We start from the raw sequence: 19,132 nt of genomic DNA, 5'->3' as shown, positions 1-19,132 counted from the left end.
TCTGGCTAGTAACTTTATCTAACTGCACAATCAAACAAGTTAAAGTTTGTTTGTCATGCTTATTACTATGCTTTATTACACTGAAGACATCTTTAAAAGTTCAGGGTGCATTTGTAAAGTTCAACAAATATATATACTCTATTTCCTTTTAAAGGAGACAGCTGATTTTCATCTCACATTGCCACTTCCTTTGTCTACAGTAAATGCAGAAAAAAAAAGTTTGCTCTGAAGGCACAATCTCTAGGCGCAGAGGAAGAACATCCCTCAGCTGGAGTCCACACCTTGTGGGCACTGCCGAGTCTCCAGTAGCTCACCCCTCCCAGTGGGTGGGGCAGATGGCTGCATAAGGAAGTTCCTCCTGTAGCCAGGAGTGGATCTGTTCTTGACATGCCTTTCCACTTCTCTGTTTATACTTCAAAATGGTAACTGCTCTTTGGAGACTGCTGGCAGGGGGAAAAGTAGCAGACAGAAAGCATATAAAAGCAGCGATACAACGCAAAGCATTGAACGTTAAGCCAGTGGTGGAGCAGAGCAATTGGCATGTGTTGAGTACATACCTATCTTTTGGGGTTATAGAGACACAAAGCCTTCCTTCTTCCTTATGCAAGGATGAACAAAGGAAAGCACATCCTTGTAATAAGGATGCTTGATACAGAAGAGTAAGCTCAAGTGATAAACTTGGATGAAGAGCTTAAAGTCGTCCGTCACTTTTTAATAAACTTTCTACAGTTGCTAAGAATACCAATCTACATAAATAAAAAGATAACCCCAAAACGCCCCAAAAAAACCAAAACAAAGGAGCAGTTGCTTCAAGTCTGCAATTCCAAAACTTTTTTTTCTCTGCAGTCCACCTCCCAGTTGTAAGGCAGATAAATTGTTACCCAAAACATGCAACTTCCGTTCAAAGAAAGTTTACTGACATAACTGGGGAAAAGTGAAGTCTATCAGATGGAGGGATGGTGGAGAGGAAGTCAGTAGTTCCTTTAGCCTAGTAAGAAAAGTACTGTGGAAGAATGAAGTTTCTCCCTAGAAACACATGAAGATGAAACTACCTGGAAAAGAAAAAGCTATTTAAACCATAGGACACAAAGTAAATGGTTATAAATTCTCCATGAATTAATTTAGGAATAATTAGGAGACAGGTTCTAACTATCACAGTAGCAATATTCTGGAACAAGCTTACAACAGGATTTTTTTTCCTGCATTGCTTTTAGCTAATTTTACAGTGGAGTGTGAATCGTTTATGAAATGAAGGATATGTGCTGATTGTTTGCAAGAGTAGCAGACTTCACCCAGTGACTTAGGAAGTGTCTCAGAATCCTGTCTGTCTAATAGGAATAAAAATAAAAATAAAAAAAAAGTGAAGCAAGTTCTGGCTATCTAGAAATTATGCATATCACTTCTATAAATAGAATTGCTTACTTAAATATGTGCAGGAAAACATTTCCCCCAAAAGAGTTCTTTGCAACCTTGCTGAATTCTTTAAGCTGCCGCCTTTTACCTATCTTGTCTGACCAATAACTTGAAAAATCTTCCTGTCTGCCCTGGTTTTGACCTGAAGTCACTGAATACTAATGGCACAAAACTATTTTCAGGGACTGGAAAGCAGTCACAAAATATAAACAGGCAGTAGACAGTCTACCATTTTTCTCAAGTTACATATTAATTTCTTCCTGTTGTAGTCCTATTAAAGCCAGCTGGTCTTCTTACAAAGCAAACTCCTCAGTGACTAAAGCTGGCATAAACTGACCAAGTACAATACACAGGAACCATAACTGTCATCAAGGTAAACATGCATGCTAGTAAAATATTTTTTTAAATTTTCAGGCCGGGTACCACATTAAAATATTATAATCAATTTTTTTTGGTAGTTGGTAACAGCTAATACAGGGCCTATTAGCTATTATTTTGCCATGACTGCAGTTCATCCATGCCTCATTTCATCCCACTGATTTCAGGTGGTATTATCTACAAAGAACTATATTTAACTAAATGTTATACTGGAAACAAAGAAAGAAATGGAAGAAAATCCTCTTTTATTCCCCACACTGATGTGTCTCTAGCTATGCAGCACTGGAGGATGTTCTTTGCCTAAGGCAACTCTTTCACTGTCATTTGCAAAACTAGTGGGTAGAAAGACAGGTATGGATGTTACAGCAGCCCAGTGCATGAAACCATTAAATTTGGTCTTTAATTAAGGCTTTTTTGTTTGGTTGTTTTTTTAAGTGAACCATTTAGCTATGAACCAAATGAGTACTAACCTTCTGTAAGAGTCTACAACTAGATTTCATTAACAAGAAAGCCAATCATTAAGAGACAGTACAAACAGGGAACTTGTTTAATTTCCAATAACAACCTGTCAGCAAATATGTAAATGGAACATAAATCCTACTTTTTTAATCAATAAGAACCCAAACAGACCCAGTAGACACTAACACAAAATGACCATTTCCTTTGCAGAGCTCACTAAGCACAGTCATCTATAACCCCATTAGTAAGAAAAATCAAAACAAAACAATCACCCCCAAAGCAACCTCTAGTCTTTCAGATAGAGCAGTCAAAACTCTGTCATGGTCTCCTACTTCTAGGGAGGAGCCTTCCAAGTGCAAGCAAATTGGTCAGCAAATATAGTCCTATTTTTTCTTTGTTACTGGGGCAGTTCGGTTGGGATTACTACCATTTCAGCACCGAATCAACTCTCACAACCCCTGTTTCCTTAACAGAGGGAGGTCTGCCACAGGGACAAGTAGTAGCATTGGTCCTGCCTTTCTCCTCCTCTGGACACTGGGCAGTGGTGTGCTGTGCCAGCAGCCCTCAAACAAGACGTTTATTCCCCCTCACATGCCCCAGCAGGCAACGTAGGTTGAGAGCTGGAGAGAACCTCTTACAAGAGGGGCCTTTTACAAAACTGAATGCCAATGTCTCCCATTCAGTTTGGGAGTCTGACAATTATTTTCCTAATATTATAAAATGGACAAAGTTTATGTAAGGACTATGAACCACCACAATTTCAAATACCAAGGCATGTAATTGAATAGCTAGGTCACTGAATGTATTTCAGCTCTCAATATTACCAACAAAAATACCTACTTGATACAGGCCCTACAAAAAGTCCCAGAGCAGAGTTCTGCACTGCAGGACACCACTGATCACCAAAGTGACCTTTGGGTGCTACCTCAAAAGCCACTCTCACAATATAGCAAGATTTTATCAAGGCAACTTTCATTACAGTAAGACACAAATTTCAGCTGCTGTCTTTGACAGAGGAAGAGCTATCTGGCAAAGCAGAAATTAATTCCAAACAGGTTTCTAACAAGTTTGCATTCACAGTTGAGAAAAAAAAATAATCGAGTACTTAGACAGCAGATGACACATCCTCTTTGCTTTTTAACTTGACATCTGCATTATAAAAACTTGTGGGCTATCAAGGAAGAGGAACCATAACCTTGACTCATTTCCTGTTACGTCAAGTGGTGCAGCAACTTTGTCTGGGGCAGGTTCAAATACAGTTCAACTTGTGTTAGTAGGTTAGCCTGCTTTTAGTGCTTTTCATCTCTGATAGCTCAGCAAAGGAGAATTTTATGCCAGCACCCTTAAAAGGCAGAAGCAGAGGGAACACAATTTCAGATGTTATATAGGCTAACAACAACAGACAAGGAAAAACTTTGCTCATATTGATTTTTACCCAAGGATGTGGGTAATATAAACCACATATAAACCACTTCTGCAATTCCAGACCTTACAGAATTAAAATTTCAGCTACTATTGAAGACTTTACCTAACAGAAATCTAAGAAATCCACATTTACTGACATAATATCCTAAGTTTGTCAAAGTAAAGTTTATGGAAATTCATACTTTGACCTTATTCAAAGAAATTAAATTATTTGAATAACAGACTTGTACACACAGTCCTATATTACTAAAGGCAAAATGAGATATTTCGGGAGAGAACCAAGGGGATGTCTGTTTGGTAGAAATTTATCCTTTATAGGTTATCGTATACTCCAAAAATACAACATTTAAAGTAACTAGTACCATTATAAAGTAATATTCAGTATCTATGTAAGATGCAAACATCCTTAAAACTAGCTGAGAAACTCAAGGTAATATAGAACGGATAACAAAAGAATACTCTAAGCAGAGCTAGTGAAATAATGTATGCAAAACTGTCTTTTGACTGATAAGCAATTTTGTTTTAGGCTTTAGGCTTTAATTAGAAGCAATTTGAAACAATACAAAAAACCCCATAAGCTTTAAGTAACAATCATAAGGCAACAAAGACTGAAAACCCAAAACACACTAAAAACAGTTTGGTTTTAGTGTACTGACCATTGCCTAGTTTGGAAGAACAAACTACTGGTTTTCTACAGCTCTGTCCTTGGTACTTTACAATATTAAAACACTGTATTTCTGTACTGCATGTACTATACTGGATTTCTCTGTTTGTTTAAAAAAAAGGCATGGGAAGAGATCTCAATTTATGCTGATTTACCAGCCTATGAAATCTAGCTGAAATCAGCAGTGTTACTTAGCTTTGAGATTTATTTGTAACAATTAACTGCAGTGCAGTCTCAAGACGTCAAAGAAGTTATTTATAGGAGGCCACTTTGTATGTATTTTTTGAAGTACAAACTACCTTATTAGTCATATTGTAACACATTCTTCATCTACAGTATAAAACAGCAACTGAAATTGCTAGGAAAATCTCAAATGCTTTCAGAGTTGCCAGAAATTTACCCTCTGAGTTTTTCATAAGAGTTTCAGAAAACAAGCTTCCAAACAAGAATTCAAGTCCTTAGCCTGAGCTCAAGTTTCCTAAATTCCAGGCCACAGATCCTATCTTCAAGACAGTCTGGGTCATAAGCTATCTAGAGGTATAAGCTATGCATAAATTTCACTCATACTTATTTGGATCTGAGAAGATGTCAACAGAACAAACCTATTTATCCCATATCTAATGCAGTGATGAACCACCACCCCAGTATTAATGTTAGCAAGAGCTTTTTTTTTTTTGCTTTTTTCCCTCTCTTGTTTTATAAATAAAAATAACAACAAAAAATTTTCTGCTGGTCTTTAAAAGTTTAGGAATTTATTTAAGGTTACAGAATTGATACATTTGAACATTATAGGAAATGACACGTTCAGAATCAGACAAACCTTCAAATGGAGATTATGTCATTATGTAATCTAAATTAATGCAGTTTGAATTGTCCTAAATGGCAAAAGTAGCTGTAACTCAGAGCTATAAAGTATAACAGTCAGAAAATAAAAATATATTACTGAAATCGGCCATTCATCTGTTAAATTCTCTAGATTTTAATGCATTAATAGCCAACTGCTAAGCCAACCTCACATTTCAGTTTCTTGAAAAAGGAGAGATCATCAAATGCTTCTGTTTAGGTAGTTTCTTTCTTTGATTGTTACTCATTAAAAATTGTGAGTTAATCCTTAATAATTTGTTCTTCAACCAAATAGAACTTTGATTTGTTATTGCTGTGTGTGAACACTGGGCTGCATGTGTCAATTAATTTGTATCAAATTTCAAGGTATATGTGTTAAGAAAAATTAAAGAGCATGTGAGACTACTATATACTTAGGATATATTATGGCCAAAATACAGTAATTAGAAATGACTGTAAGGGTGCTTTTTTCCTAAAGTTCTACCAAATGACTGTTTCAGTTTCAAAGACACATAGTAAAAAACAGAAACAGCAAATCTAACTGGCCTCTTGTGAGCACATATGAGACACATTTTTTCCATTACAGTATTTTTTGTAAAAGGCTCCCACAGAACTGCATGCCAAGGATGGGATGAATTCGCAAGAGTTTATGCTTAAAATAATCGATTCATTTCCGGTCTTGTAATATCAAAGCCCACTCCACTCACCACCCAGTTTTCATGCTGGATATGGAAGTATCCAACACAGGAAAAGACTACAAAACCAAAAAAATTATGTAAGATTTTTCAAATTCTATTGAATAACTAATGGTTTTGTGAAGTTTAAAAAAACAAAATAAAATAAAGGATTCTATTGCATTCAAGATAGTAGTAGAAAGGTTAAGAATTAGAGATCCTTTTTTGCATATGCATACATATACACATACTATGTAGCAAACACTTCCCTTTGAATATACTTCCCTTACTTTCACAGATATATGTAAGGTAACTTCATGCCCCATATATTCCAACCAGCATTTCGGTTAAATTCCTTTTACACAATTTCAGTAGAATTTGTGTAAAAATTTTCTATACAACAGCAGTGAAGGTTTGTAGGCATATATTTTGTACACCAATGGAAAGCTGGAAGATTATCTGAGAACAGAAAAACTACTGAAATCTGATTTCTTTTATATCTGTCTTTACTCTGTCTTTATCGCCCAATCCCCTTTCCTCTTCTTACCCTGTTATTAACCTCAGTTTCCCTCTATGACACAGCAAGCGAGTAAGAGACAAAAGTACAGTATAGGCATACAAAAAATTTTAAGTTATAACTTTCATCCCCAAAATGAATGGCATATGAGAAATTTAGGAGTATCGATCTTGTCACTTTTTTTCCTACAATCTTCTGCTGAGTTCAGAAGGTATTTTTTTAAATGTGAGAAGTAGTTCTTTCTTAAAAATATACTTTTCACACTCTTCAGTGCCTAGCAGAGACAAAAAAATGATGTGTGTACATGTATGTGTGTAATTGCATGATTATTAAAAATATACATATTTTGAGATATGAAATTGATTTTGGAAAATAAATTCTATTGTTAAATTAATTTGAGTTTCTAGTATGTCTAACTGTAAGGCAAATTAATGAAATGGGCAACTTCTTGTTAAACAAGGAAAAATAAGAAAAAGTCTATTATGTTAAACTTCATTTTCAGATATTGTAAATGACCGTTTTAAATTGGACTTACAGGCAGAACGTTTTTTGTTTATTCATTTAAAGAGGCTTACTATTTGCATTTAATTTTTGCACACGTCGTTTCTCACGCATACATACTTTTCTACGACACACGGGACATTATTTTCATTCTACTACCTAATGCATGGCAATCACCTGGATTTTGTTCTCCGCACACATCATGGAACAACAGCATATGGCTATTGAAGTGACGAGCCTGTCTCTCAGCAGAGCCCCGCTCTGGGGGCTGGGGCTGGGTGGGTGATGGCAGGAGGGGAAGGAAGGGCGAGCACTGGCACAATGAGCCATACTGAGCAGGGAGCCGGTGAGATGCACAGCCCAGACACCTGGAGAATCAGTCCCTTCCCCTCTGAGGGATGTCACAGGACCACAACTCAGGAAGAAGCTTAGCACAACGCTAGCTTCTGTGTTCATAATTTGATATGTTAATGAGTTGGGAAATCTTTTTCCCCGCTATTTAATTATTTTGATGCTCATGGTATTTATTCTCTTACCTACCTACAACAGGACTCTAGTCATTCATCTTTCTTGAACCTACACTGCTCTTAAGTCAGTCACAGGAGAAAAGTAATATGCTATCTGAACATTTTAGACCTCTGGAGCTAACAGAGGGTTATTGGCTTATGCTACAAAGTGCTTACACCCACCCCCCCTACCAAGTGTTATTCAGACTTAAAAAAGAAGTCTAAATAACACCTCTATATTTTAGCCGAGTCAGAAACAGATGGAGTGCTACTGTTGCCAGCTCATCTATCTGTACTTTGTTCAGTGTAGGGTTTTATTCCTTCTTTTAAAGCAAACAGATTTATTTGTAAGTTTACCTTCTCCATAGCCAATACATGTGTATATGATAATGTTGACCAAGAGAAGGTTCTGTCCACCCCCATAGTTTAAGGAACACGATTAATGAAACTACTATTACAAAGCAACAGCTAACATGATCTCCATTTCCAGCAAGTAAATCAATAGCTCCATTCACAACAGGTTTCACAGATGATCCAATCCCAGGAAAGCCATGCATACTTACAAATTATAAAGCATATCAGCCATGTTGCTGCGGTAGTACAAGGCATTTCTATAGGCGCTTTCAGCTTCAGAAATCTTGCTCTGGCTCTTGAGAACATTTCCAAGGTTACCCCATGCTGTCAAGAGGAGAAAACAGTATTCAGAAAGAGCTACAATCCAATTACACATGACAGAGTATCTGAGTATTGGGAAGTTCCTCAGGGAGACAAACCCCACAAAGAAACTATTTTTATGAAAGGGGTGGAGAGGTTGGTTGGTTTTTTCCCCCGCTGGTTCTCTAGATCTCTGCATCTTACTGTAAGACTCCAATTTCGTAGTGGTGATTTACGTACATTCTCATACATTTAGCTTTTGGGTGGGAAAACGATCTCTAAAAACAAAATATATCTCTATGCTTTAGAAACTACTATAGCAAAGGGAAAGGACCATTTTATTTTATATCACCTCTAAATAAGAATCTCCAGAGTAAAATGTGGAACCAGGGCATCTTCATAGTTTTAGCTTTTTTTTTAAGCCTATCTACTCTAAACAGCAAGAAATTTTCCCAGAGTAGACACAGCTCTCACTGAAGTATGAAAACTGACAAATGATGCAGGAATTGAAAGAACAGTTAGATAAGTAACCAGGATTAAAAGTATGCCATATGGATATAAACATACTAAAATGTATTTTTTCTACTTGGAAAACATGTGGTTCCTTTCCATACGATTTATTATGTTATACAATGTGCTTTTATATCCCATCTATAAAGGACTTGAGGTAAAAAAATATTTATGACTCCACATGTGTTCCGTTTGCAGTTTTGTTGAGTGGCACAAAAACTGTACTTACAAAAGAAACTGGAACTAATGTTTTATAGGAAACACAGCCCATGTTATTCATAATTTAGGAAGTTAATTTAACTGGCATTGTAATTATAGTCTATGTGTACACATGAAAAAAACACATTATGCTTATAAATACTTATAAATACATCAAAGTTGTTTCATAAAATATCTCTACTTTCACAAGTATTTTTTTTATGAGCAGGAACAATGGGAAGATTATGCATGTCCTTTCAACTAAACACAATATATGGCAAACTATTCTTCCCCCCAGATGCACTAACCATAAACATTAGGCTCAAGTAGCAGTTAAGCTGCTGCTGCAGTTACTCAAGCCCTTTTTTTACAGAAATTTGTATCAATCCTGTGTAATGAAAACTTTCAATGTAGTTTTAACATAACACTGCTAAATAGGTTGATAATTATTTCAGATACGTGTTATTCCCTTAGAAAGTTCATTGCTTCCAAGCTGCTGTGGTTTGCTACAGAAGCATCCTGCCACAGGGATGGAAACAGCAGCAAACACAGAATTTTTTTTTTTTTCCCCCGAGCAGTTTAAACTAAACATTGCTGGGAAAAAAAAATTATGGAATTCTTTTAGGATTCACAAAAATAATGTCATCCAACTGTGCACAACATATTTTGTAAAGACAAAGGAAAAAAAATACAATATTTCCATGAGAAAAGAAGCTATTACTTTTGTGAGTCACTTCATTTTAGCCTAGAATTTCATAAAATGAGAAATAATTCAAAAGCTATTTATCCCTAAATTGACAAATGTCACAAAAGTCTTCCATCGTGCTCTGGTATAATGAAACAAAGCTGCTAAAAATATTCTCAGATTTACTCAATTTTTACACTCTTTGCTAGCATATGTGCAGAATTCTGAATTTATTTCCCCATTACTGCTACTATTCTTTTTTACACGTAGAAAACATTTCAGAAGCTGCAATTAAGGTGACTAGTCAGCTTGTAAGCATTAACAGTTGTAAGAAAAACACAGCTTTTTTTTTAAAAAAAAACCAAGTTAATTTGTGAAAACACACTCTGATGTTGCTTCTGCAGCACATGATCATCCAGTTTCCCATAGCTGTATGTTCCATATAATCTGTAGCTACTTTTGTTTCCACTCTGATATCCCATTACATCAAATGACCATTTGGACTACGGATAACAACTTCCTGCTATATAGTTACTTGCTCCCCACCACTTTGAAGCTCAGTAAATGAAAGGATCTATAGAAGAATGATTCGGTTCATCTTTTCATCTGTTAGGCTGGAAAAACCCTAATAACACTGTTAAATGTAATAGTTTCTCTACACTTCATCTCATGTTGTACTCTCTATTATTTATCTGAGTTACTATAATTTTAAAGCAATACTTTATTTTACATTCTGGAAAATAATGGGTCAAGTTTTAAATATCAATCAATATTTAATCTGCATTATCTTATTTGAAATTTATTCCATTTAGACTTTTGTCTAAACTTGTAAAACTGCGAATGATTAATTCAATTTAATGTGATACACTAGAAGAAGTGATAGCAGCAGAAAATAGCAAACCAATAATCTCACAATTTATCATTATCAAAGAAACATGAAAACCAAGGTCTTTTTACTTCCCCAAACTATAAGCTTGGTATAAATCTTCACATCTGTTTAAATACAGAATTAGTTAGATCAATGACCTAGTTCCGGATGGAGATGAAGACACATGGAACATTTTGTAGAATAAATGCTTATTTGTAGAGATCATACTCATAGCCCTGGAAGTTACAAAAAGCTATTATCTGCAGTAACCACATCCTCGTGGCTGTTGGTATATGAGGGAGAGAAAAAGAGGATGGTCTACATGGAAAAGAGGCTACATCAGCTACTCAAGGAACTTCACTCCTGTTTTGTCTTAAGTAGTGCAACTAAGGAAAACCAAAGAATTTCAATTATTAACGACATCTCTAGCATCCAATTTCTCAATCCATATCTCAGGACAAATGTATCCTGTGAAACTGTAACAACATGAGTTCAACTATGTGCTCATTCAGAAATAAAAACAAAATTACACTTGAATGAAGCCACATCCCTATTAAAAACATACCCTATGACTCCAACTAAACTTCAGCACTCAACCATTTTCCATCTGTACATAGCAAGAAATGAAAAATTAATATTCTCAAAAGAAACTGGGGCAGTGATTCTGGAATTTAAAATTGATTTTTATTTCACTTATTTTTTATATATATTTTTCATCTTAAATCTGTAATACCTGAAATTGCAAAAGGGAACATTTAACATTCACAAGATGCTAAAGTATATATATACACCACAATTTAATCTTTAATTACAAATTCAATTTTTCCCCTACTGGACACCCTATTCAGCACAAGAGGAAAAAGCAAGCTGTGAATGAAACAGCTTTGTAATATTTACTTTTTGCCTGCTGCTTAATCCCTGTGCACCAACAAGGAGACCAAAACAGTCCCGGGTCTTTTAGAAATAATACTCCATCATAGCATGGGAACAAAGGTAACATTCACATATCTCACACACCTACAAAACAGTCAATCCATTCAAACTTCACTTCATTGACTTCTTTTCCATAGACCATACTCAATATAAACGGACACATTAAAAATTAAATACATTTCATCATCTTGTATCCTAAGCCAATTATAAACTGAAAAATGTCCTAATGCTTGAGAATTCCTATGCTAGTTACATTTCGTCGCAGGAAAACGGAACATTTTAAAGGGGTTTTGTTGCTATTGTTTGGGTTTTTTAATAAATAGCAGGAAATATTACATAGCAGTAAGTAGGAAAAAGATCAATTTAAGTGTTATCACTCTGGCCATATCAAAATAGATTTCTATTAAACTTTAAAGATGACATTTACGTCACCTTGCAGTTAGAGTAGGTCAAGTTCTTAGGCATTTAATTGCTTTCAAGATGAAAATGAGTATGACAAATTTCAGCTTCAAATTTAACATGATTACTTTCTCAACTATCTCACTGAAACTGAGGATTAAGATTTAACAAGCCTGAAAAATACCAAGTTTGGCATATTAAACCTTCTTTAACCACCTTCTTTCTGGAAGACAGCAAGATAAACAACAGTGAGGCAGGAACAATGTTGTCCAATCTAATCCGCCTAGACTTAAGAAGCACGTCTTACTAAAAAGAACAGTGGAACTTTCAGCTTACGATTGAATTAAGAAAACCAATAAGAAATGGAAATGAATGTGTGCAAATATCTTCATTTAAATAAATCTTTCCCTTTCTACTGAATCAAGGATCATGCCATGCTATTCTGTGAAATGGAAATAACAAAGCACAAAGTTTCAGAGAAAAGCACTCAGGTGGTGTAAAGACATGTATGTTGATCACTTGATCAAATAGTTTGCTTTAAAAAAAGAAAAAAAAAAATCACAAATCTTTAACAAAGGTAACCCAAAGTATTAAAGGAGGACTCTTCTTCCTATCCATCACACCTATACAATCCATGAAAAATGAGGTAATAATAAAATCTATTTGGAAACTCACAACCTATTTAACATATCTGTTGTCAAACAAGGAATGGAAAAACATCCAACTAAAATCTTCTATTAAATCACTGAAATACAACCTAGTAAACTTTTAAAAATAATATAGCAAAAAAAAAGGAAAATGCTGTCTTTTCCAGTATGTTATGCCAGGGGGCAAAACACTGCCTTTTGTAAACCTTACTAGGAGGAAACATACTTGAAAACTGATGAAATAAAATGTAGGACTAAAAGTATAAAAAATTATATATTACATTCACAATTCACATCAACAAATTATTGAAGTTTTGTAGCACTGTTCTCACCTTAAACTATCAGACTTAGTCACAAAATAAACTTAAAACACAAATTGATGAATGCATCAAAAAATGTGAACTAGATTATTACTTGAGTGAAACAAACTACTTGAAAAACACTAAAGCCTTTAGGGAACAGACAAGTCATTTGTAATAAACTTGTCAGCAGTTCCAAACTAGCAACTCTAGCTCGCAGAAAAATGCACATCAAGCCAAGAAAACTTCTATGAAGCTTTACAGATATTTGTGCATTATTTACTGTTCTTTAGCTTGTGAAATTAGTAACAGCAGTTCCAGGTTGCATTCCCTCTCTTTACAATCCTTCTGCACTTCTCCTGACTCATCTATGAAAAAGAAGTGAATGCATAACGATTATCTCTATTTTTTTATAAACAGACTTTAGGGATGAAGAGATGCTGGTCTAGAAAAACAACACTTCAATTCTTTTTTATGGCAATTACATATGTTTTTTGGAAGTACTGTAAGAGGTCTGTTGTTCTCTACTATCACAACTGCATTTATGCTCCCATGTAACAGCTGTGAAAAAGATGTTCGTGGGCAATATTTATGATAAAGGACACTAACACAAGAAATACAGTGGGAGTTCAGAGACTGAATACTTGATTGTAAAAAAACAGTAGCACAGCAGTAAATCTGATTCTGCTATTTGAAAAAATGACCCATTTCAGAGCTGTAACAATTTCTTTACAAATGTAAATATTTGCATGATCCCATTAGAGGGGGACAGGATAAGTAATTAAAAAAAAAAAAAACCAACCAAACTGTCCTACTTTGAAGTGGAAGTAAAAAAAAAAAAAAAAAAAGACAAATTCTTTTAATGTTCAACTTCAGTACAGAAACAGCATTTGCCTTTTTCTGTTAATTCTGAGTAGTACTGATCTCTGTCTTCCCTTTTGGAAGGAAAGCCTACCTGACACATATTGCAAAGGACAAGAGTGGGGAGCAAGTATGACTAAGAACATAACAACCAACCCACTTTAACTTATGTAAAACCCCTTAAAGAGTAAAGATGTGCAATTTTGAAAATATTCCACAATTCTAAATTACATGAAAAGACAATAAGAGAAAGCATTTTTGAGTCTAAGTCTTAAAGGTCATTTTGTGCATTGCATAAAATAGGCTTTTATCTGACGGGCTTTTGAGGAATATGTTTTTATTTCCTTTCCCTCCAAATAAAAGAATGGGAAGAGGAAGATGTAATTGTACCTCTGCCAAAAATGGGGTCAAAAGAGAACTATGGTGATTATCAACACAGTTATCAACACTTTAGAGATGCTTTTACTTTACATTGTGAAAGTAACGTTGATTGCTATCAAAACATGCTACATCAGGTTGACGAACAGTGGCCCCTCCTCCATATTCCCCACCTATTTTACACCTAAACCATCAGTACTCTGAACTCCATGAAAAAGTTATTTCTGACCCTCTGTTTGATTTGCAGACATTATATTTCCACGCTCATTAAAGATGATTAAGAGCATGTGGGCCCAATACATGCTGTAAAGCTCCAAAGAAGCATCCTTCTTAAAACCTGTTGAAATTCCTAGCCATTATCATTGGTAAGACATTTATTTGGATGATAACTAAAGGGTGAGAATTCTAATTTTACTTTGCTTAAAAACTTTTTTCTGTTTCCAAAAGGATTTTCTGTTTGCTTCTCTTCCCTTCCAAGGCTTACAAATCAACTCAAAGTAAGCTATGCACATTTTAAATAAATCAATTCTTTGGTACAGCACACTAATAATATCTTGGTCAGAGCTTCAGTATTTGAAATTTGCATTACAGTTGGTGCAAAGTTTTATGTTTTCTTTCATTACACACTTCTTAAGAAAATCACAGGAAAACCAGTTACAACAATATGACAAAATTATAAAACATTACAAGGAGGAAAGGGTACTAATTACACTTCCCACTTTGACATGTGAGGTTTTCCAAGAATTTAATCACAGTATGACTTATTTTCAGTGGGTCTTTTTCCTGACATTAGTTACTTAGGTAGTTACCAGCGTACTGGAGTCAAATCTGAAAGAACTAAAATAACTTTATGGAAAACTATGAATTTTTACTACTTTCCAGGTGATGCTTCTGGTAAAGTGACAAAAATATCATGGGGAAGATGCCTTTGGCCTTGACTACACCGTGTGTATTACAGAGTGTCAGTTTATATGGCACTGTCACCATAAAAGGTTTGATGAACACTAAATTAACTTCTAAAAGTTTGGAGCATAAAATAAAACCAAAACCAAAGTGAAATAACCTTTTCTCTTTTCCTATTAACTTTTCTGTGGACTTAATTCCTGGAGCATGACAACCCAGGTTTTGAGTTTAGAGCTCTTTTTTTTTTCCTTTTTACCATCTGTTCTTAACACTTTTTCATTTTGCACTATAAATCACTACAGCTATTGGTGTGAAAGTCATGAATTACAAGCATTCATATTGCCACCTCACCCTGTAGCAATATCACCACAATGTAGGCAGTCAAGTGCAGTAGCATGTTGTGAATCCCTCAGCTCTACGGTAAAGGGGAGCAAACAGAACATTGAATATTCTTGGAACTTTCACTAAGTATGTTTTTCTATTCATTCTTAGCACTGACACTGAATATTTCTAGATCAGATATTCTATGAATCAAATTGTTTTTACCACCTATCTGAAGCTTCACATTAACAGCTGAAAGCCATGTTGCCCTGCAGAGAGCACTGGACCACTGTTAAGGTTACAGACTATTCAAAAATTAGAGAATTTTGTGAAACATTGCTGCCAGCAAAGGATGCTGCAGTAAAAATACACTTAATGTTGTATATGGTTTGCACAGAAAAAAAAATTTTATTATGTTCTCAAGTTTATACCTTTAAAACAGATACATACCTGTCATTAGATTCAGCTCCCTCCTGCTGAAATTAAGGTGTTGAACTGGGAATTAAAAGAGGTATATTCTGTTCCCAGCTCTGCTGCTGGTCTGTTGTTCAGATCTGTTGTTCAGGAGGTTTCACCTCCTGATGCCTTTTAACTTGTATTGTTGACATTTGTTACTCATCCATTAATTGCAAGTTTTTTCTGCCAAGGATTGTATCTCACTGTGGGTTTGCATAGTGCCTACTATAACAATTCAGCTAGACACTAATGGGACATAAATGCATGATCACCTCTGGAGGAATGAAGTAAAGAAAGAAGATGAAGCGTTCTTGCAATACAGAAGAGATGTAAGGAACCTTTCACCATATAATTAGTATTGTCACAAATGAGGGCCAAGAAAACTAAGTCACTTATAGTGTTCTTATGTTCTTAACTTCTGTTAAAGGGTCATCCTTCCTAAAACACATTTGGGAGTAAGCAAAGCTTGCATTTGGATAAAATAAATTTTTAAAAAAGCTGTAAAATTTGACATTCCTTTGAGTCTTTTGAGGACTTCTGAGCGTGATCTACTTCATGAAAAATAAGTTGAAACATTAAGACCAATGTTCGTAAATGGAAAATTCATCCTACTGGAAAAAAAAAAAAAAAAAAAAGGCTGAGATTTGCAACAGAAGTCAACAAGTTTCCAATATCCAAATATTCCAAATTAATTTTGTTGGGTAATACATGAAGAAAGAGCACAGCACTAGTTATGTCATTCACATTTGAAAGGTTATAGCCATAGCTATTAAGAACAACAGCTTTTCCTCATTGTCAAAAGGTTAGATTCAGCAGCAGCTTATGGCTTTTTCCTTTTAAGGGTACTACTTGATAGAGCGGTGCTCCAGTCTTTAGCATTCACATTTCATCAGGCAATCACTTTGTTCTAGAGGCAGAAGAGTGTCATGAAAGGAGGCACGATAGGTTCCCCAGTAAAAATTCTGACAGCTCAGTTGCACACTCAAAAAGAGGCAATGAAGAGAGACCAAAGTTTTAAACAGTTTTTCTATAATACAGACCCACTATCTCTCACAAAGATACTCAGAACATCAATCAGATAATGTTTGTTAGGTGGTTTGAAAACAGAAAAGTTCATCTAAATGCTAAAGGTTACTACTTTGAAGGTGGAACAGGTTTTGCCTAACTTCTGCATTATGGTTTGTAAAAGGTATTTCTATTTTTCCTATAATTCCAAAGCCATAATGTTTGTTTTAAAATATGTCACAAATTCATTCATATCATTTGCAATGATTTTCCTCTAAAAACTTCACTTGTTAATAGACACATTTTGATCAAGTTGCCTCATTTTGCTGACTCGAGCAAAAGTACCCTGTTTCTTGTTTCCTAAAGGGACAAATGGTTTCTATATACCCATAATTTATGAGCTTAATCTACTTTATACATGGATTTTTTATTTTTTTTTTGTATCAGTGGGTATGTGGAAATGTTGAGACAGACTGTATTTGAGATTTACCACCTCCTAACTTTTATATATTATTCTTCTTTTTATTAAGAATGTTATTTATATCGTTTGTTCAACACTTCATTTCTTGATCAATTCCAGGGCTTTTGGAATGACAGCAGGTGAAGGCAAAACGTAATTGAAAACTATGCAGAGCTCTGAAAGCTATCCAACACCATGTCAGCATGGGCACTGAACCAACTGACTTTTGGCAGGCAGTGCTCCAGTTTTGTTTCTTAGTTTTGAAACCCTGATGCAAATGGGTATGAATGCATGACACTCTCTACTATGCTCAGGATCACTGCCTGATATACCTGCTCCACTTGCTATGTTACAGAAAATTAACTTTTCCTCCTCAAAGGATAGCACAGTGGCTGTCAGCTCAATGAACCTGAGAGATGAGACTGAGCAGCTGGTAAAGTGTCCTTAGGCTTTACCATTTACTCTGTTTAGTCTAGAGTATGCACTCCTTATTCTGCCTAGGACATAGGCAGATTTTGGTAATCTGTCCTGGTTTAACCAGGATAGGGTTAAGTTTCCCCAGCAGTGGGGGGGAGCTCTAGCCGGGTTATTCAGATACCATGGACGTCACATCCTGGCAGGTCACATTTTCCTGGCGTGGAGCGCGGTGCACTCGTGGTTTTGTACATCGTGCTTCAAACTGCTGTATTTGGTAGCTATTCTGCTCTGTTCATTGCTATCACTATTACTGTTATTGTTATTGTTGGTTGTGTTGCTATTGCACTGTTGTATTAAACCTTTCCTTATTTCAGTCTTGGGGCTTTGTATTTCACTCCCTTTGTGGGGGAGGGGCAGCGGCCGCGTGATCTCAGACCCCGGCAGGGGCTAAACCACCACATAATCCAATTACGTTAATAAACCTAATCTCAAGTGTGTGAGGGCTCCGCAATCTGGCTCAATAGTAAATATCACATTAATAGAGTCTTTATCAAGCACCCAGAATAAAGACAGCCATCAAAGAAAAATTACAGATATACTCACAGACTCCCACTTCTCTTAGACCCCTTGATTCACTACATGTGACAGACTACCATATGAAAAAATTCTCGCCAGTGCATTTGCTTGAGGTGCCACAGGATCAAATAACACTGCCTTACTGGTTTTAGTTATGTATCAACAATGTAAAATATGTTCTGAGTAACATTATAGAAACTCTTAACAGCATAGCCCTCATTCAGTATTAGTTAACAAACAAGTTGAGGAAGAAACATGCTTCCCAACCACTCATCTCTCAGATGGAGGTGCCATCTCACATCTCCCAGGAGCTGCTTCAGTGCAGCCAGTGTGCTACATCGACAGTCCTCCCACTTCTCCCACAAGAGAAAGACAATACTCTGGAAAAAAACTGTCCTGTTAACCAGATTCAGCCCATAAAGCCAGTGCTCATACTGCAGTACCTCTAAAAAAAACATTCAAACCAGAAATCACAACCTCACTGCAACTTTGTTCTTAATAAATAAACAAATAAACACAACACTAACCAACACACACATTGCTCTGGATATGTCCTCCTATTTCCCAATCTTTTGTTTATTGTTACAACTCTGACAAAGATGTTCTAATTAAGCTAAAACTACTACAAGATCACAGACTTGTTGACAATACAGCTCTTCTACCTTCTGAGCTGTGCTGGCACACCCCAACACATCAGGAAATAGCTTTTCATCTGACAGAAAGGTAATAACGAAAGACTGATAAACAGATTATATTTTATGTCAACGGAAATCCCACTGTCAAAGGAGATAACTGCTGGATGTTACTTCAGGGCAGTGCTTCATGATAGAAGAGCTCTGGTAGAATTACCATTCTAAGGAATTCCTGCACCTACAATCTTCCAGGCCATTCAGTTCTGCCACCCTGTCCCTCATGCTAAAATGATTTTTGGGAAGGCTGTGGTATGAATCAGTCAAATAAACTGATCCAGGTTAGAAAAGAAAAGGAGAAAAGTTCAGATAAAGGTACCTTTAAAATCTAGTCACTGTTCTGTTCACAGCAGAGCCCAATCACACCTTTGTTCGCACAGCTTTGTTAGCTATTCATGTACTGCAAGTGTGTGAACACCATAAACCATTACTGCCATAAAGTTCCATATCATGAAACTTCATAAGGGCCAAGAACAAAGCAGTGAACAGTGCT

The 19,132-nt window shown here is 35.7% G+C and overlaps 1 protein-coding gene across 4 annotated transcripts in view; it reads right to left on the bottom strand.

Moving 5' to 3' along the window:
- The window catches only part of TMTC2 (transmembrane O-mannosyltransferase targeting cadherins 2), a 277,357-nt gene that overhangs the window by 86,492 nt on the left and 171,733 nt on the right, over window positions 1–19,132 (bottom strand). For all 4 annotated transcript variants that reach the window (XM_074870689.1, XM_074870690.1, XM_074870691.1 and 1 more), the window contains one exon: window positions 7,944–8,058. In XM_074870689.1, coding sequence (XP_074726790.1) covers window positions 7,944–8,058 — 115 coding nt within the window. The remainder of the gene's footprint in view (window positions 1–7,943; window positions 8,059–19,132) is intronic.

This window comes from Strix uralensis, chromosome 5 (genome assembly GCF_047716275.1).
Source record: "Strix uralensis isolate ZFMK-TIS-50842 chromosome 5, bStrUra1, whole genome shotgun sequence".
NCBI classification, from domain to species: Eukaryota; Metazoa; Chordata; class Aves; order Strigiformes; family Strigidae; genus Strix; species Strix uralensis.
Note: the sequence above shows the minus strand (reverse complement) of the source record. Positions and strands in the feature narration are given on the sequence as shown.